The 19,979-nt window shown below is 42.8% G+C and overlaps 1 protein-coding gene and 1 long non-coding RNA gene across 5 annotated transcripts; one reads left to right on the top strand and one right to left on the bottom strand.

Moving 5' to 3' along the window:
• Positions 1-426: 426 nt before the first annotated feature.
• Positions 427-5,204, top strand: LOC122869809. The gene is made up of 2 exons (XR_006376421.1): positions 427-1,016; positions 1,902-5,204. It is a non-coding gene; the product is annotated as an uncharacterized LOC122869809 (long non-coding RNA).
• fxr2 (fragile X mental retardation, autosomal homolog 2) lies at positions 2,873-19,360 on the bottom strand. Of its 4 annotated transcripts, none has more exons than XM_044183127.1 (17): positions 18,642-19,360; positions 15,590-15,642; positions 14,455-14,548; positions 13,780-13,851; positions 12,185-12,333; positions 11,800-11,893; positions 11,318-11,434; positions 11,018-11,188; positions 10,821-10,899; positions 10,504-10,661; positions 9,918-10,004; positions 7,521-7,740; positions 7,200-7,379; positions 6,276-6,470; positions 6,042-6,140; positions 5,661-5,749; positions 2,873-5,528 (listed from the first exon to the last, which is right to left on the bottom strand). In XM_044183127.1, exons 1-17 carry the CDS (start codon positions 18,690-18,692, stop codon positions 5,418-5,420), a joined length of 2,019 nt encoding a protein of 672 aa, XP_044039062.1. In that variant the 5' UTR covers positions 18,693-19,360; the 3' UTR covers positions 2,873-5,417. The 4 variants fall into 4 exon arrangements, with proteins under 4 accessions (XP_044039062.1, XP_044039064.1, XP_044039061.1 ...); XM_044183129.1 differs by having other exon boundaries at positions 10,552-10,661; XM_044183126.1 differs by having other exon boundaries at positions 6,033-6,140; positions 18,642-19,359.
• Positions 19,361-19,979: the final 619 nt, after the last annotated feature.

Below are 19,979 nucleotides of genomic sequence, written 5' to 3'. Positions count from 1 at the left end.
AGGTTTTGTTTTGTTTTTGCTGAAAACAACTGCCTGCTGTGGCTGGAAAGGAGCTTGATGAGAGCTGTGAGACTGCGCCCTAGAGTAAAGTTGTGGGCTGTAAAACCAAAACAATGAGCTAAAAGATGCTAAAAAAGCTCTGTAAAACTGAAGAAAACTGAACTGGCATAGTAAAAATGTAAGCTGTACCAAAACATAATGCTGGTCAAAATGATCTATGTTGTACAATGAACTATCTTTCCAGTTTATGCAGTTTTATGAATGCCCTCCTGTACAAAATATGGTAGAAATACAGTGCATTTCTGCTGTACTGAATTCTAGCAGGATGCTATTAAAATACAACAACGAAAAAATCTAGAAATGGTACAGTATTACCATAGGATGGGAAAATTACTAAACTCACAAGTAAGCGCAGGCACATTCAGGGAAGAGCATGATAAACTAACACTGAGAATATCAAAAGTTCATCAAGTGCAGTAAGGTGTGAAATGACAAACACAATAAGTCCTGTGTTATTGATACTGTCAGTCCAAATACATTTGAAGAAATGACCTGTATGTCTGGGGACTTGGGTGGCAGGATTCTGGGAGGAACAAGGCCCCTGGGATTTGTCACTCCTACTGGGGCTTCTCCGATTAATCCCAAAAGCAAAATTAAAAAGTACGCCTGGAAGATGCTCCATCCCTTTGTGAGTCCAAGCAAACAGAAATGCTGTTTAATGAAATGTGACAGCTGCATGATAAAAGACACAGCTGTTGCCTCATGGCTGATATTGAGGAGATCACTTCTCCTTAAAGTGTTGCTTTACTTTTGTTAATATATATTTTTTTTGTTTCAGCAGGTGACCACCAAGTCTATTGGATCTGACTACAACAGTAAATGTCCAGCAGAGGGAGACACACGCTGACAGAAGGGAAGTCACAGATGGACTTTTTTACTGCAGCATCCTCCTAAATGATGTGTAAATCAGCACGCCAAGTTCATTTCCTGCGCCCCAGTAACTTTCCAGGAAAAAAGTAAGGTTGAACATTGTTCTGAACAGAATCATGCTTTGTATGATTATTCTATGAATAATATAGAACCACAATTTTCATGTAGACATTGACCGATGTGTCTCGTGGCTGAACAACTCATCAAATGAGGTGAAGTTTCACCAAGTTATAAAACCGTTTTAATGCATGGTGGAATGAAATACAGGACCAGCTGAAATAAATGTGCAAATGAAAACAACTGTAGGTAAATCAAAGTATATGGTAGGCCACAAGACTTAACTCACACTAGTCAACTATCCCTACAGTACTTTTCATGGTTTGCTGGACGTGAATTAATCCAAACGAAGAGAAACACAAATTAAGTAACAGCACAAGTATTTCCCCTCCTTTTAGATATTGGTGCCTTTGGCAGCAAATGCAGCCTTGAATCTACGAGGATAATAGATCTTTATCAGTTTTGAACACCCGGACATCTGCAAAACTTCTCACACTCGGGGATTCCAGAGCGTTAATATGTTTTGACGCCATTCCTGTGTAACTTTGGCTTTCAGTTTGAGGTCTTGCCTTGCTAGAAAATAACCCTTCAACCCTTCTCAACTGTCCGGTTTCTTGCGGACTGCATCAGGTTTTTCCTCCAACATTTCCTAGTATTTCACTGCATCCTATGTACCATCTGCCTTTACAGTCTTTTCAGGGCCTGCCACAGAGCGGCACCCCCTCCTCACAGCATGATCCTGCAAACCACCACGCTTCATGAGGATAGTGTCTTTCTGATGCTGTGCTGCGTTTCGTTTACAACAAACACAGCATTTAATATGCCAGCACCAGAGAGTTTGTTCTCATCAGACCATAGAATCTCCCAAATGCTGTCTGACTAACCTCAGATGTTATGTGACTTTTTTTTAACAGTGGTAATTAGCTTGCCATGCTGACTGGTGAAGGACCCAGACAACAGTTGCTGTATCTCAGTGTCTCAGTCATGCAGCCCTGGAGCTTCAGTGCTCACATTCCTCTCGTCGGTCTCCCTAACTACTGCCTTTCTCATATTACATTCTAGTATCAAACTCCTGATTGGTATCACAGATGTGTTTAGAATGTTCCTTTATTCGTTTTTGCCTGGAAAGCATTTACATTTTTTTCTGTTAACGAGTGTCAAAAATGTAATTACATTTTGTACAAAATATATAAAATGAAACAACGTCCAAAGGGGAGCAAATACTTTCGACAGGCACTTTGTCTGTGCTCATGATTAAACATCATTTACAGGTTGATACATTCGCTAAAAAGAGGGAGAGATGCTCCATGTCCAGTGTCCCTACGGGTCTAGACACAAACAGCTAGCATGATCCTGAAAATACCCTGCTGAGTCACTCTACAAGGAGCTCTACTGAGTAAAGTACCTTTGATTCATATCCAAAGTAGAATTACATCAGAACATAATATAGGTATTATCCAACAGTAACTTTTAATGGGTTAATTAGAGCAAGACTGCAGGTGTAAAAGGAAACTTGTCTGTTTAACACCACAGAGGATGAAAACCCATATTTAAGCAAAGGCCTATTCACAGCGAGAATTGTTACACAAGGGTCATGTGCATGAAGCAAAGTACTGCTAACTGCTAAAAATGACAATAGCTGGACGAAGACCAGGATTGCTTAAAATCGCTTGAGACGAATTTACCACAAGTGACGCAGTTGTATCTTCCATTTGTTTTTTGTAACCAAGTCACTGCTTAAATTAATGCAGTATGCGTGTGTGTATAAATAACTAAGTGCCTCAATTATATAAAACCCTGCAGAAGTTTCACTTGACATTTTTTCTGGCTGCTGTGTCAGAGTTTGGCCATGTATTAATAAGAACAAACTGTTCAGAAAAAAATGTATATCAAACAATGAAAAGTCCTTTATTGCCATCAGAACATGAGTGAGAAAACCAGAGACAAAATCTGACAGAGTGAGGAGTCGACTGTACAACCAGCATCTGCACGCACACACACACACACACACACACGCACGCACGCACGCACACACACACACACACACACACACAAAGCAGCCAGCAGTCTCTCAACAGGACATGAGGGATACAGATACATAAGGAAATACAGTACTCACACAATGAGGTATAAAGGTAAACACAAACATACCAGGGCTTCTTCCTCCACTCACACACATGCAACTGAACCAAGGTACAAATACTCAAGTGCTCGTTCATTCTTTAAAAACACAACATACATGTGAGCAGAAATGTATAAGAGCAGCAACTGGGTCATCTCGATTCAACCACACTGCCATTCATCTGTCTCTCAAAACCTTTGGTCATGTGGACGCTTGCTTGTCATGCACAATGTTGCCCTTGTAATTTTAATACTTTGTGAGACTCTGAAACTTGTGAGCGAAGGAATGGGTCCCTTCCTGACTCGCATCCACCGATAGAAACTGGGACGTTCTGGGCAGATGAGAAATGTTTTTGAAGTCACAAATATTTTCTCGCTCTTCAAGGTAGAGTTTCTACGTTAGTTGGACATTCAATGTGTACATTAGCAGCAATTCTAGTGAATGAAACAATGGCTTTGTAAGTCAGATTAATAACACCCTTTCCTCATGCACAGGACAGGCACCACCTACTACTCGTTAACTAAATGCCATGCAAGTTAGAAAAATAGACTGCAAACTCACAAGACAGAGAAATCAAAGTTCATCTCCAGAGAAGAGGTTGATTTCACTTCAGTTTTTTATTTCATATTTTCTAAGATGTGGAAATAGCAACAAAAAAAACTTGAGAGCGGTAACCAAGACAACAGTAACAACATGAGCAGAGAGCCACTGAGGTTTCGAGTCCCTCTCTTACTCTATTTGCCAACCCAAACTGCCAGGTACAAGACAGACACTTGGCTTGTTTACAGTTTTCTGTTGCGGTCCTCTACTTTGCGCCACGCGGGCGACCACGTCGACTTACACGCACCTGGTGTGTATGCCTATTGTGTGTACCTGTAAGTGTGGGCCTGTGTGTCATGTGGCTCTCATGTCATTTGAAGCTGTCCCAATCCCACAGTCCGCAGTCTCCAGGCCCTCCCCCACTAGCAGCACCCGTCCCAGAAAGGTGGTCGCCCTCGTGTGCATCCGGAGCTGCGTGCTGCAGTGCTTTATCAAGACACTAGTGTGGCTGGAAGCTAGCACCGCCACCCCCTCCGAAACAGAGAAAGAGGCACGGTATAGTTCTCTTTAAGTCTAAATCTATAGTTCAAGTCTGCCGTCTGTCTGGTCTCAGCTAGTTCTGTTTACAAGGCTGTACGGGTGCCACCCTGGACCCTCGAAAGACCTAAAACAGGTGAGAGGAGGAAGTGACACATCACCTGACACCCCCTCAGTCCTGTTGATAAATAGAGATGCCTCACTATGCATGACCCGCCCAGGGCTGCGTTGCATTTCATTACCTCACCCCTTCCAGTTTAGTTTTGTGGATGCCAAATATCTCAACTGTGCACACACAAACACACGCATACTTCCGCGCGCACTGACCCCCGACGCTGTCCATTCTACTCGGAACGAGGACAAGCGCCTTGAATTTCGTGTTTGGCACCAGACTTCTTTTTCCTCACGTTGGCCAGCCACTCCCTCTTTTACTGTATCCTCTTTTCACTCATTTCACTCATCACTCCCTCACAGGTCTGTTCTTCTTGGAACCCCAAAAAAAAAAAAAAAAAAAAAAAAAAAAAAAACCTGGAAGAACACCGCTCCCTCTTTTCTGCCTCTCAGGAAACAAATACAAACTTAATGAAAAAACTCAAGTTTTTTTTATTATTTTTTTTTTTTCAAATTCAAGGCACAATGTCTATCAATATTCCAATCTGTCTGTCTGTCTGTCTGTCTTCACTCCCAGGTACAGTGTGCGAACATCGCGTCACATAAGCTATTGGACTATCTGCTTGTACGCAACTCCTTACAGCTTACATCTCCCTCGTCTGTACTTTAACACTGTTAAGAGAAGCGTCTGTTTTGGTTGAGAGAGCGACCGCCAAGTCCAAACCAGTGATAACCAATGAACAAAATTAACATAACAAAAAACACAAATAAAGACAACCGTTTCAAAAACAAAACAAAAAAAAAGTCTCGTCCTGTTTCTCGTATTTCAGTATTTTTAAAAATCAAGTCATATCCACCAGCTCTTTTTTGGCAAGCTAGTTGTTTTTTTTAAATAAGCACTAAGTACTGATAGATAGAATAGCATACACCGTTAACGTGTGTTTTTAAGTAGATGCGTTTGTCGTTTTTTTGTACTTTTTCACTCTCATAGTATGATTTCAGGTATTTTGTCAGATACTTTTCACTCATCTGTTTAAGGTTTAAGTTAATGCAAGCAGGGACAGAGATTGCCATGGAGTCTTGCTCTAGACTTGGGTTCGCAAAGAGCAGGGCCGTCTCTTTACGAGACCCCGTTGACCAAGGTCAGGGTCTCGCTGGCCGAGGTCACGCCTTTGCTGGGGGAACGCTTGGAGGGCGTTCGCTCAGGCATCTGGGCACTGGTCCCGTTCTCCTGTGGGTACAAAAGGTGGGAAAAGGTGAGAACGGTCCAACAATCTGATTTATGTCAGTAAAGCTAAGGCTGACGTGTGTGTGTGTGTGTGTGTGTGTGTGTGTGTGTGTGTGTGTGTGTTTCTGCCTGTACCTTGGGCTCGGGGCCAGCGTGGTTTTCCTTCTGGGGCAGGTTCTGTCTGCTCTGGGACTCAGCACGGGATATGTAGTCAGCAACAGTCACTGGAAACATTAAAATCATTTAGCTAGAACGATGACTGGGGGTTACATTGTACATAGAGTGTAGATACAGATTCAAAATGCCCTGGTGTTGCTTTAAGAAAGGCTATTTATTGCTACCCTGTAGCAATAAATACCAAAGGCAATCAAGCTGCCCAGAACATATCAGTTATATTGATATTGATAGATATTGAAGCTTATTTTGATACAGATATCCTGTTCTTTTTGAAGAGGAAAATGTTAACTAGTAAAAAAAAAAAAAAAAAAAAAAAAAAAGGTGACTCACCACTCTCACCTGGCTGTCTGTCACGGCTGGTTGAACCTCCCTCTGGGCGGTTGCCACGATTACGACGGCGGCGGCTTCGGTTGCGGCGCTGAGGTCTGGCTTCTTCATCTAACAGTCAAATGAGAAAATATTATCTCTTTAATTTCAGCGATTTAAAATGCGTTCCTACTGTGAGCCATGGCAACAATTTATTTAACAAATGACTGCGCAACAGAGATGAGAATACAAAACTCAAGTTCTCACCCAGTCCGTTCTCGCTGGGGCCGGCCTGGCTGTCCGACTCTGCTGCAGCGTCCATCACGCTGGGCTCCTGGTCGTTGCGGCGGCGCCGGGAGCGTCTGCGGCGGTCTCCTCCCATGCCTTCACTGATGTCTGTGTCGGCCAGCTCTCCCTCACCCTCCAGCAGGGAGTATGGGTTACTGTCTGGGTCCCTCAGCACTGAATATGTCACAGAAAAATAGTATAATAGTAGTAACTACACTTAATATTCTTTCATTTTTATGTATCTGCTCTAGTTTTAACACAAACGCTGTCTTATTAAAAACCCATACTGTGGATATCCTTCCATAGCTGACAAAGACAATTCTACAGTATGGTGGCTTAACAGCTGACTTAGATTCAGTACATTTTTTCATTTCACCAATGCACAGTCTCCAACTAATCTCCCTCTGACTCTCAGGTGAGCTCTCCTTACTTCATCATGTGAGAGGAACACACCTCAAATACTAATAGCACCTGTCACCTGCTTCTTGGAAAGACTTGGACACTTAATTAGCAGCACCATACTCTAGGTTCTGTTTCTCATCTTAACATCATTGTAAGATCACATGCAGTCTCCTTCCTCAGTGAACGACAGGTTGAAATTCAATTATTACCAGTATGCAAATTTCAAGAAACTTTCAAATCACAGCATTGTTAAAATGATGAACTTGTAAGACACAGTAGTACACATGAATGAAATGGGCTGTGAAAAGGCTGTTTCAAGTGTCCTAAAAGATTCTAAACTTATCTGAATACCTTGACATGCCATTACTGCAATGACTACGTGGAAAAGCTCTCAAAACCGAAAGAACAGAGTGAAATGTTGATACATAAAATATGGCCAGTAATCTTCTAAGTGGGTATAGGCCCTTGTCTGTTGGTAACCTGAACATGGGCTTTAACTACCTGAGCTGATGGAGTTGGAAGGCTTGGACCCTGGCCCTCCACGGCCTCGTCCTGAATTAGAGCCTCTGCCCCTGCCGCCCCGTCTGGAGCCTCTCTCATCGCCTCCTATGCCACGAGGCCGCTGGTCTCGCTCGATAGTATCCTCCGACTCAGAAGCATTGGACAGTTCAGAGTTTGTGCCTGGGATCAAGCAGAGACAAAAAATGGAAAAACAAACATAAGCGTTTGACTTTTTAAATGACTTAATTATCCTCCATTTTCTATATTACTCTCAAATGTTTTAAACTGAAATTTCTGAAGTTTCAGCTCCTTCATTCTCACCATATCCAGAATACTGGCTGTTGGAGGCCCTGCGCCCTCTGCCGCGGCCCCCATAGGTGCGAGAGGTGTGGAGTGAATTGCTGCTCTCATCTGTCATGTAGCCTTTCTCCCGGTCAACACCAGGGCCCCCAGTTCGACTAGGAGGTGCGCGGTACCCAACCCCGATCTGACGGAGCTGCTCGTCAATCTGGAGACGCTCTAGGCGCAGCTGCTCCACTTCCTATAGGACAGGGACGGGGAGACAGTTGTAGATAGTGTGCACTTCATAGCCTGTTCCTCAGCACATGGTTTATTGAAATGTTTCAATAAAATCCGCCTCCCTCCCTGCACCCTATCCTACTGTACATCTTGAAATGCTCCCTGGAGTGCTTTGTCACTCCCTCCTTCACTCTCCTCCCTCCCACACACCCCCCCCTTCCACCACCATCCATACACCCAAATGGTTGGGAAATACTAGTGCAGATGAACAAATCTACAAAACTTAGTAAAATGTATGAAAAAGTCATTAATGGCACCAATACCTTGTTAAAGTTGTTGCTATTACCATGTAGGATGTATTGTATCAGCAACATTAGGTGAAAGTTCCCTGAGCCATCTAGCATGACAGGGTGCCCGGGCCCCTTGTCCAGTGACAAAATAATGCCATGTGCCAAGAGTGTTACCATTGTATGCAGATCATCTGACCAACAGGCATTATCAGGTTTAACTACAAACAAAGCACATATGCTACTATTTAAATCAGATGATCCACATGTGTAGGGATTGCAACGACTTAAAGCTATCAAATTGGGATTATGTAAAATTATTATAAGCATGGTTAAATAAAATAATTAATTCTGCAAAAACTCAGTTTGCCACACAAATTCTGCTGTATTGAGCTGGGTCCAAGCCATGGTCTTAAAACATCTGCTGTGGGCTTGGGCTGCCTTCGTGATTGTTCTATCACTCTGCCACTAAGTGGCAGTAATGCGTAAAGTTCAGTGTTCCAACCAGATAGACAGTGGGCAAGTTCAACCCCCCCAAAAAACACTGAACATGACCATTTTGACAGAACACCCACTTCTGTTGTAACACCTACCAATGGCTGATTGCTTGGGTTTACGTAGCAGTTTGTAGTAATCAAGGTTAAGATAAGCAGCTGAATCTGTCAAACACAACCATTATTCACTCCATTGCTATTTTTGTAGACTCCTGTCTTTTCCAAACCACAACTAAATTTAAAATGAGGAAAAAAGGCAGTGTTGGCAGAAAACAGCTGAAATTTTCTGGATGACAAAGTGGATGTGAAATTGTCTCTCTCCAAAGAGATTAAAAAGTAAAGGGACAAAATGAATGCAATATTGCGTGGTACAAGGATAGCTGAAAGAGCTTCAAGGTGTGTTTTCTGGCTTAGATGTTCTCAGCCTCTTTGATTCGCAGATGCCAAAAAAAGATTAGACAGATAATCCCATTTGGTTGTTAAGATTTATCTCAGGTACCCAAAAATGGGAAAAGCAGTTGTTGACAAGGGAAACTATTAATGATGAGTGACTGTTACAGTCATTCCCACAATTCTCCAACTATGTCATATGCCAGGGATCCCTTGGATCACCATACCACCCATGTGACAACCAATGCTCTCACTCACAGCACTCTTTAACAAACAACGTTACAGCCAGGATGGCGTCAAAAGGTATCAGTTTATCATGTTTGCTGACACTTAAATGGAATCTTAAAAAAATAAATAAATAAATACTATTTTCTTTTGGGACTTTCACAGTTTCAGATTTTCCAGCTAAGCCACATATGCCATCTTCATAGATGAGGGTTGTGGGCATTGCCGTCTAACGGCAGCAGTGCAATGACAGCAGTTTCTATGGTGGTTTAGTGGTGGAGGAGGGGGGCTCACTTCACAGTGTGACAGCTGCCTCCACCAACGACAGCTGAACCTCAAGGGAGGTGTGAAGGAAGTGAGGCAGGGCAGGGGGTCTGATTTTATTTTTGGAAGCTCAGGGTCCAGATAGCTGGTAATTTAAACTCCAGCATACCTTTCACCCCATCCCAGAGAGAGGAGCTATTTATAAAAGCACATGAGGTAAGGGAAAAATTAGGTGCTCGCAGCAGCTTTCCTCATGTGGTGCTGGAGGGAGACAGGTGACCAATATGAAATGACCCTGCACATACGCCCACATGTCACATAAAGGACCTGTGCTTCTAATATGTTTCCTCTAATAAGTGTCCAGATATTCTGAGCAGAAACACATTTATTGATTCTAATTCAAAAGTTAAAATGGCTGCAATGTACAGAAATGACAGAAATAAACATACAGGTCTATTTTTTCTGAAGTTTTTTGAGTGACAGGAACAGAGAAAAGGCTAGTGCCGCCATCTACTGGTGAACATGGAGGATCGACTAACCTGGAGATAGGACACATGGTACTCCAACAACGCCTGAGCATTGCTGATGTTCTCTTTAGTTCCCACAAACACGAAGGGAACCATGCCCTGATAAAACACAAAGAGGGGTAGATGAAGAGTTGAGTCTTTTTTAAGAAAACAGATAATCATCACTTTAAATACAGAGCCCCCCCCCCTGTTGGGAAGATATCACTGACTTGGAAACAGTTTAGACCTTACTCAAAAATAACATTTTAAGTGGTGAATTACAGACCATTTCTGGAATGATTGGAATGCTTAAAAAATAAAAATAAAATCACACGAAGCACACTCAACAGAAACATATCAACCCATCAGAGACAACAGACAGCTAAGTGCCCACACATGCTCAACATAACTGACATATGCTGTGCGGTGGGCTGTGTGTATTGAAAGCAATGAAAACATAAGTAGTAGTGACAAAATAATTGACAAAGCAGCAGAATGGAACAGTGTCAAAGCAGACAGCACATGGGACGTCTACACCCTGCTGCAATTAAGTTGCTTTGCTTTGGGATGGGGAGGGGGGGTATAGGAGACTGAGAGACCAGCCGAACGGTCCATTCACCTCTTTGCTGCTGGCAGTGTCGTCCCTGCCTGCCCCCTGCCTGCCTACCTCCTCTCGGGGAAGCTTTTTGTCGTTGTCTCCCTCAATCCTGACACGGACCACGCCCGACTTGTCCACAATCTCCTGGATGACTTTGCCGCTCTTGCCGATGACTTTGCCTGCACAAGAGAGAAACAAGACAAAAAGAAGGTTAAAAGAATGTCATGATAATAAGAGGATATATATCTGTAGTAATAAGGAATATGTTATGGTCATGAAGTGGAATGTTGTCAGCAACAAAATGAGCTCCCTTCAGGAATGTTATGCAGCTCACTCACCTACAAGGTTCCTGGGTACCTGAAAGTAGTCTTCTTTGAACTCAAGATACTCTCTAGCCTGCTTTACTGCCTCTGGGGTCTGTAACACAACACAGACATTAGGCCAAATTATTACAGTATATTTATCCATATATTGGGACAAGAACTGACATACCCAGTACATACAATGGCACACACACGCTCATTAAGCAGCGTACCTCTCCGTAGATCCTGAATGTGCAGCTTTCCTCCTCCAGCTCGATAGCTGTGACACCAGGCACCTTCCTTGCCTGCTGGATGTTGGCACCATGGGAGCCGATGGCGAGGCCCATCAGGTCCTCTCTGACCCTCACCTCCTCCTGGTATGCTGATGCTAACTGCTTACTTGTCTGGGAGGGAAAACACATAGTTTACACATTTGCACACAAACAACCTAAGCCATTTGTCAATGACACCGACCGGGCAACATTAAGTGTATTTGACACAGTGTGTGCGTGTGTATGTAAGAGTATGTTTACCTCCAAATGTTTGGTGGCTTCTTCGTTGCGGGACATTAGCATAAGCTTGGTACGGATGCTGCGGAAATGCATGTCGCTCAGAAGAGTTGCACGCTTTACTGTGGTTTCATTTGTAGACTGTGAAGAAAACCAAAAAAAGGATTAAGTTACAATATATCAACAATTGTTTAGTCAGTGTCTGTCAATATGAGCAAATGAGAGTGTTCGTTTTGTCTAAAAAAAATAAATAAATAAATAACACCTAAGAGAGATGGAAAGAGGAAACAAGATATGTGGTACGAGCTGGATTCAAATCTACACCTAACAATATTTTAGGAATACCCAGAAAATCCCTGAAATGCAGTTCATTTAAACCTTTCAGATTTTTATGCTACAGTTACTACAGCTCATTTGAATTATTTCCACATCTCTGGATATGTAACAAAGCCATTCACTTGTTTATGAGGTGAGACCCAGCTGAAGTGTGTATTCTGAGTACTAACCAGCACAATGAGTTCGTGTGTTTGGGCACTGTAGAAGATGCAGTTGGCTCCGATAGCTTTCCTGAAGTCTTTGTGAATATTGTCATTTGCACAGCTGTCGATAAGAAAACAATCCATGGGAAAGTCAGCTTCGTTATTCATTTGGCAGCAGTGGGCCACCATCGCTGCTCACTGAGACAACTTGTGATGTAAGATCTTAACATTCAAAGAAGCTGCTTAGACATACGAGATCATCCATTCATATACACAAGAAAATCTCAATTCATCATTTACTTTTGCAATTTCTCTGCCACTGCCCAATGACCAGGTCTTAAGCTTGGTGCAGTGCTGATGTTAATTCAAATAAATCTACAGGATGTAAATTCGACAATGTAAAAACACTCACATGTCCCTCAGGTCTTCTGGGACGGGGATGGGAACCTTGTGGAACGAGTTTCGAGAGGAAGGGCTGTTGGGGTTAAGGGGCCTGATGCGCTCTGATGTGACAATCTCGTTGTATGTGGCGTCGCATGCCGCGTATTCAATCACATAGAACTGAAAACAGCACAGGAGATACAGATTTTTAATAATGTAGCCAGAAATATCAGACACATGCAAGTATGACAGCTCAGATAACCAATGTGAATTGGTTAAAAACAACATCATTCCAATATATATATAAAAAGAGGAGAACTGCTGTATTCAATCCATATAAAAATTCTGAATCAGCTGTCTAATTTAAAATTCATTGATGTCTACTCTCAAATTAAGAATTTATACTTTTAAAAAATGCATTTATTCTATAGCTTCATTCATTTATTCAATGAAGCTATAGTACACTCCTTGCCCAGTTTCTTCAACATAAGATGAAAGAAATAAGGCGTACCAGCATGTGATGCAGAGAAAGATGAAAAAATGTAGACAAAGAAAAAGGGAAACATAAGAGAGTGAGGCAGTGAGATGAACACTGCACACTCCATGCTCAAAGGACAGAATTAAAGCCATCAGTCAATGCTAGACATTCCTGCAGGTTCTTATCAGACTGCTCCAAATAACAGCACTACACCAGCAGCAACTCCCCTGACACAGTAGCACTACAAAGCTGTCCTTTTCATATCCCACTGACCCACTATTAAACCTGCAGCTTGTGCTGCTGACTAAGAGCCAGGTGGAAATTAGCAAAAAATTCATAAAATGTCAAAATAAGCCAACCGTGCCTGTTAGACTGAGCCTGGTGTAAATCCATGTTGACACAAGTCAGTGTGAAGTAAAAGCACAGAGTGTACGAGAATATAATTTGAAGGTACAGTGTCAGACCACATCAGGACATACTGACTCTTTGAGCTCATTACCCAGCAGCGTATCTTACTACAGGCCTGTATTCATTCTACATACAGCAGTACCCAGAGCTCAATAGACAGCTACTGGCAATACAACAGAACACTTAGGCAAGGTGAAAGCTAATTGCTTAGCCTCTATTACTGATTATTAAATACTGAGATACAGAGGAAGCTAGCCTAACTGGATCTTATTACTGACACAAAGTATCATCTTCTCAATAATAATAGTCCTTTTTGACGAAATAGCTCCAGGAAATTTAAGCCCCAGGAACTAAAACTCAGGAACTAACAATTCTTTCAGTGTATTGGTGTTTCCACAGCGTCCAAGGCACTGTGAAGATTAGGCAAATTAGACCAGCTGCATGGTTTAAAATGTATTTTTGCACATGACAAAACAACAAACAGGATCATATTGTTCTTTGTAATTAATGTCGTGTGCCTATGATGTTTGAATTAATAAACAAATGCAGAGGTGGAAAGGGAATTTGAAATTTTTACCATGAAGGCAAAACACATGTCTCCACAGTAGAGGGGAGCAGAGAGGACATGCTCAGTGCTTTTTTTTCTGGTTACTCTTCTCTGTGTCAGCAGCCAAACAATTTGTAAATTCTGTTTCAGTTTTTGTTCAGATAATGTTCCCTGGTTCCTAGCAACCACTTACCTCTCCCTTCATCATTCTGACCCGCGCCAGCCACCAGCCACATGGCTCCTGTTCGTTGGCCCTGGAGTAAACCTGCAAGGAGGCACACAGTGAATGACAGCTGAGTCAGAGACAAAGAACTACAGCTACTACACCCATTAACTGTGCTTCAAACAGTTAGCAGTGGAAAGCAAGATGTGAACATGGCCTTGGCTGCATTTCCAGAAAGCATCATGCTGTGTCATGAATGGAATTCTACTATCCACTGTCTAGCTTTTAGTAAAGCAGACAGGAAGCATACTGTACAACTAACTAGTGTTGTGTGATGTGGAGAAAATGCTAAATATGCGAGGTAAAATTGTTGGTAAATTGAGACACTATGACACGAAGAAAATATGAAATGTCTTGAAACAAAGACTCAAGTGTGCAGCTTTTATGGCTCATATTTAATACTGAAGCTGTTTTGGGTATTTTACAGTAAGAATACTTTAAAGGGCATACATGTAGATAGTTTAATTTGAGATTTTTTAAATAATTTAGAGGCCATATGGATGTTCTGGAAATGTCAGTCGAAAGTCAATATTAGCCTATAATGATCCATCTGATGAAGCGCAAAGACACCAAGGTCTTGAGACATGAGGTTAGTGAAAACTCAGGTAGATGAGCAGAGTCAGAGAGCAAAGCAGCAGGCCTTACCTCCACCTCCTCTCCTTCACCAATTTCCTTGTGGTAGTCGGCTGGAGGAGGCAACCGCACGTCGCTGAAGGGCAACTGTCTCTCTGGCTGCCAGCTATGGCAAGACGACACAGAGACAAAACACCAACACGTCAGCTCATCAACAATCACAGGTAACCAATATTTATTACTGTTACATAGTTCAAGCAGTCTAGCTCAAGTTCTTTTTCACTCGTGTCATACTGGGATTGCAATGACATGGGTGTATTACCCACTGCATTAATGCAGCACATTAACAGACATAGGCCTAATGAAAATGAAAATGGCTCATTAAGTTTAATGAGGAAGCTTGATGAACTATGTCTGGACAGTGAGTGACTATGTTCATTGTATGATGTCCTTTTACATTAAATAAGAACTTGAAAATAACTCAACAGAGTGTCATAAAGTCCAGTAAATGAGTTTCAAAGGTGAAATTTGAGATTATTACACTGGACACATAAAATGAAAACCAGCTCATTTCTATGTTCATTCAGAATTGATATCTAAAAAAAAAAACCCTCTCAAGCTCATTTTGAATCTTAGCTTTAAAAAGGAATTTACATTTAAGAGACTTATTACTATCATTATAGACCAAATAGGGGTTTTATTCATCTTATACAACCAGCTACTCTAACACCATGTGCTCAGAGAAAGTAAAAGGAGAAGGGGTGGGAACCATCCCAAAAAACGAAACAGGCCACCATACTGCCACCCCTCCTACCCTGCATACCTTGGGTCACTATTTTTAGGGGCAACCTGCTCTACACTCTGAGCCAAGCAGATAAAGAGGGACAAGAGGGACCAGAGGGATGGATGGGTGGGTGGGGGGTGGTGGTGGTGGAAAGGGACAGTAGGTGGGGCTATGCTATGCTATCAGAATGGCAAGGACAGGAGGGGTCAGAGCAGGAGGTAAAAAAAAACTTAGAGACGTGTATGGACAGCTGCATGCCAAGCACAGGTGCTCAAGAGGACAATTTTGAATGTCTGGGTAAAGCACTTGCCTGGAGCAGTCGTCATAACTGTCAATTACTACAGTTCAAACTTTATTTCCCCATGTATGGACTATTTATCATAAAGCAGACATATAGGAGGTTAACAGAAAGAGCAAACTTACTTGTTTTCAAAAACAATTGTGAGTGAGTCTTCGTGGACATCTTTGATGTAACCCTAAAAGAAAAGCAGAGAGAGAAAGAATTTTATTCCCATGAATGCACAAGACAGAGACAGTGATGAGGGGTGGGGCTGTGAGCGTTTGATTTTGCATGTAAACAACATAGACAGCTGGCTTGTAAGGCATGCCAGACCAGTACTGTGACTGTTGACTGAAAAAGAGCATCTAGGGCTTTTTGGAAGCCAAGACATCACATCACTGACACAATCCTCTGGCTGTGAATTCTGTGCTGGATAAAGTGATGAGGAACACCGACTCCTCCTGACAGCACAGACAGCCCGGGAATCTTTCACACACACACACACACACACACACACGGAATAAAAATGCATGAGCTCTCTCTTTGTGTGTAAGTTGGAAGACTATAGTTTTACAAGAGACATGCTCATGAGAGCACATGTATGGGGAAGACAGACACTCAATCAGCCTAGCCCATGTGGACAGATTATGTCTTAGCCCAGAGACAACTATTACGAGAGAGATCACTTCAACGTGTTACTTGTCCATCATGACCATCTGCAAATCTGTCACAGCAGCCCTAAACTTTGACCAACACCCCCCAACGCTGAGCAATGACGAGAGGAGGAAAGTGGTGGGTGTGGCATGTCTCTCAGTGTGACACTACCATATATGGGACAGAGAAGTCAGGCACTATCTTCACTTGCAAGCATGCGTGGGGGTTGGGAGCGGTGTGGATTCACCTGCTGGGAAGGTGCTGCCTTTGCACTGCAAGAGTTGGTTAGGGTTTCAGCCTGGATCAAGGGCAATATGTGTGTAGACACATTAGTATTTTTACACCCATTTACACCCTTTAAGCAGTCCACTCTGACTACAACTCTGATTATCAATCACCACCTATTGCTATTCTGAGATGGTCCTGGTTAATGGTCAAAACATGCCTCTGTATCGACACACACACAGTTAACTTCTGTCTCTCACACTACACGGTCCCAGTGGCACTAGAGCTGGGCAGCTTCTGGAGAAGAAGCCAGCAATGACAACAGGTCTGACTGAAAAAGTGCTCATCCTCCAATTTCCAAAAGGTTAGGAGACAGCTGCAAGAGCATGTTATGTCAGATTAAGTATTGCTTCCACTGAGTACTACCAGGTCGAAGGGCAGGCAAGCCCTCTTTCTAGCATGACATGACTGGTGGAAAGGTGGGGGCAGAGAAGGGTCACAGGCAGCTCTGTAATGACTTCATCCTTCATCCTCAGGCCAGCAGCCTCATGCAGGTCCATGTGGTGACCAAGATCTTTCGGACCAGAGGGGCCAGGTTTGCAACCTTCCTCTCTCACGAAAATGGATTAGACGGGATAGTTGTATCTTTTCCACACAAGTAGCCAATGTGGTGGCCTCCTTATGATAAAATATAAATAAATGTGCAAAAACTGAGATCTTTGTTGATGCAAGATACCCAGCCTAAAAAAAGAGAAGAGAAGAAAAGAAGAAAAAATGTATGTGGAAATTCACTTACAATTAAGTTTGAATCCTCAATTAGGCTTTCATCAGGCTTGCCTGGCATATGCTTACTGCTGCAAAAGACGCAGACTATAAAACAGGACAAAGTGCCACATACAGGTGCTGTATTGACCTGACATGTTCATAAAAATGATCACGAATCATATTTAAAAAGACAAAACTAACTGACTCACACTGACACCAAGGTGAATGAGCAATTCAAAAAGCTAAATCCCTTTTCCCGGTGTGTCAATCACAACAGGAAAAAAAAAAAGCAGTAAAGCTTTTTGCCCCACTCTCTCCCATCAAGGACAACATATCTTCTGGAATATGACATTTAGAATGTCACTAACACAGTTAAGTGTCCATCTCATCCACAAAATGAGAGCTGTGAGATAATGGACGTAATAGAGATGACTGGAAAGCGTTCATTCACGCCAGAGCCAAACTGTCACCCTGTAAAACAGAACGACAGGTGAAGCAGCATGAGGAGAGTAAATATAGGCTCATCGCTAAACCACCATGTGGTCGGTTGACCGGCTGAACACCCGAAGACAGAAAAGAGAAGAGCACATGGAGACATATCCTAAATGTGTTTAAACTGAGAGCAGTAAAAAAATAAGATGTCACAAAGGTTTAGACCAGAACGCAGGTTGAGCACAGGTAGGGTTTTGTTTGTCTATCCACAACCATGATTTGGGATTGCCTACATCAGATTTTTAGCTCACAATTCCTACATCTACAATGTTCACCAAGACCCAAATCTGTGTGACTGACTAATAAAAAACACTGATATTTAAGCTGCCTTTTAATAAAAATGAATGTGTAGAATTCAATTTGAAGTCACCAAGTTGCTGTCTTAATGTGATGTTTGAAAACAAGCTGTGACATAGCAGCAACAAAGACTTGAAGTCATGTGTCTGGTTATGAAAGTATACTTTCTTTTGAAAATTACAGAGAATTGAAACAGAAACCAACACTCTAGTTCGTCCGTGTCAGAGCAATAAACATGCGATTTAAGGCTCAGTAGTGCAGCTAGAACGTGGGTAGGGCAACAAAACAAAGTATGTGAGCGTTAACGTAGCTTCTCATCACACTTGTACGCAGGAACTGCAAAACAGCTGTCTGATTAGCAGCTCGCTTGACTTTTAAATGCTTGCATCCCACATTTCGAGACAAACCAACATGTTATGAGAATCACTGTATGGCATGTCAAAACTACGAGAATCTGTGTCCTAACGTATAGCCTGTGTTTATCTTCACATTTGCTAAAAACGACCAAATATGGGCCATACATGGTGATGACAAGTGTACTTAGCTTAACAGCTAGCTGGAGCTAGCTAACGTTACCCACCCCACAATGGCCAACCCTAATGGAACGTAAAACCATCCCTGTTTGTCAGGTCTGAACCTAAGCTAACATTAGTCAAGTAATGGCTAGCTGTGGTTGGGCTCAGAAGAATGAAACCTAACCGTTTTTCCTGAAACAAAACTTTTAACTGGGACAACTAGAAACTACGACTGTAACCAGGTTACCTTGTAGAAGGCCCCATTCGAGCCGCGAACTTCCACGGCCAGCCCGTCCATACTTGTCGGTAGATCCCCACGGCTGAGCTTGTCTGTAGCCGTTACGACTCCCTGCGAGTCCGGTAACGTTACCACCCCCAGCTTCGCCGGCCCTTCGCCGCTATCCGGCCGCTTGTGGATTTCCAGTGTTTCGGGTGGAGGGAGAGGGGCAGAGGAGAAGGGGTTGGGGAGATGGGTGTGATGGTGTCAACTAATGCAACGCAGACGCTGTCTCCAGCAGAAGCAAGCTCCGTTGTCTTGTTTTTGCCTGAATGTGGGATTTGGTGCTCGCGAGCTGAAAGGCACCGCCACGAGCAATGGTGAAGTCTCAACGTACGCGAGGAGGAAAAGCAAGCTAATGATGCTACGGCTGGAGGAGGATGCTAGCTGATGGATAATTAGCTGGGAGGCTAGCTATCAACACCTTGATCCCGTCAGTTTTCAGGGATGCTAGCTGGCTAGCATTTGATAGCCTGGTTGCGTTTGTTGATTGTGCGTGTGGCGCAGTCGTTGCGTTGAATAGTTTCCCAGAAGTCGTCACCGGGGGTCGTTCCTTCAGTCTGTGGTGCAATTTTCAGCGGCGTTTCTTTCCCAAAAAGCGTTTGAGATGCACTACCGCCCGGCGACTTCTTACTCCAACTACCCGTCCCCACAAACACACGCCGATAGAGTGAATTGGAGAGGGACTGAATGACCTCGAACACCCCACCCCTCCATGACAAAGACCCGCCTATTAGGAAACTCAGGCTTATGATTGGTGGAAAACCTCGACAATCAACTCTATCTTTCATTAATTGGTTTAGCAAATAAGGGTTGGTCCATAAGCATGACCAATACAATCCAAAGAGTCGCATCCTAACACAATCCATTGGTTTTATTCCGTGTCAGTTATACTTTTACTCAAATTGACTGGCTCCCATGTCTAATTTTGCCCACTCATTGATGAGTGAGGACCACCAGCCATTGTGTAAACAGCACTACAGTGAAATTACTATACATAATATGTACCAAGCAAAAGTTACATCACATGCTAGAAACACCCATATATAAGGGAAAACACACTGGATTAGGGATTTCTTTTATGCTTATTGGCACATCTTGTAATCTTGTCAACCCACAAAACTGTGGCTGTGACCTTATTGCAGTACAATAATTAGTCGAAGTGTAAAGCAGGGCGGGAAAAGTTAGGAAAGGGTATGGTTACAAAGCACCAAGAATACAGCACCGAGAAGACCAGATATGGGCATGGACTGTTGTGAGGAAACAGCTGTGAGAAGCACACATGAGAGCCATGCAGCACAGGAATAC

The sequence above is a fragment of the Siniperca chuatsi genome, linkage group LG22 (assembly GCF_020085105.1).
Source record: "Siniperca chuatsi isolate FFG_IHB_CAS linkage group LG22, ASM2008510v1, whole genome shotgun sequence".
In the NCBI taxonomy this organism is placed as follows: Eukaryota; Metazoa; Chordata; class Actinopteri; order Centrarchiformes; family Sinipercidae; genus Siniperca; species Siniperca chuatsi.
The sequence above is the reverse complement of the archived record's forward strand: the minus strand, read 5'-3'. Positions and strand labels throughout refer to the sequence as shown.

Excerpts from the sequence above, each read along its gene's own strand:
- fxr2 (XM_044183126.1), bottom strand. The coding sequence starts at position 18,692 with ATGGACGGGCTGGCCGTGGAAGTTCGCGGCTCGAATGGGGCCTTCTAC. Across the intron at positions 10,900-11,017 it reads CATTCAGGATCTACGGAGAG|ACCCCAGAGGCAGTAAAGCA; the intron begins GTACGCTGCTTA and ends GTTGTGTTACAG. Across the intron at positions 6,141-6,275 it reads CCCCAGCGAGAACGGACTGG|ATGAAGAAGCCAGACCTCAG; the intron begins GTGAGAACTTGA and ends TTTGACTGTTAG.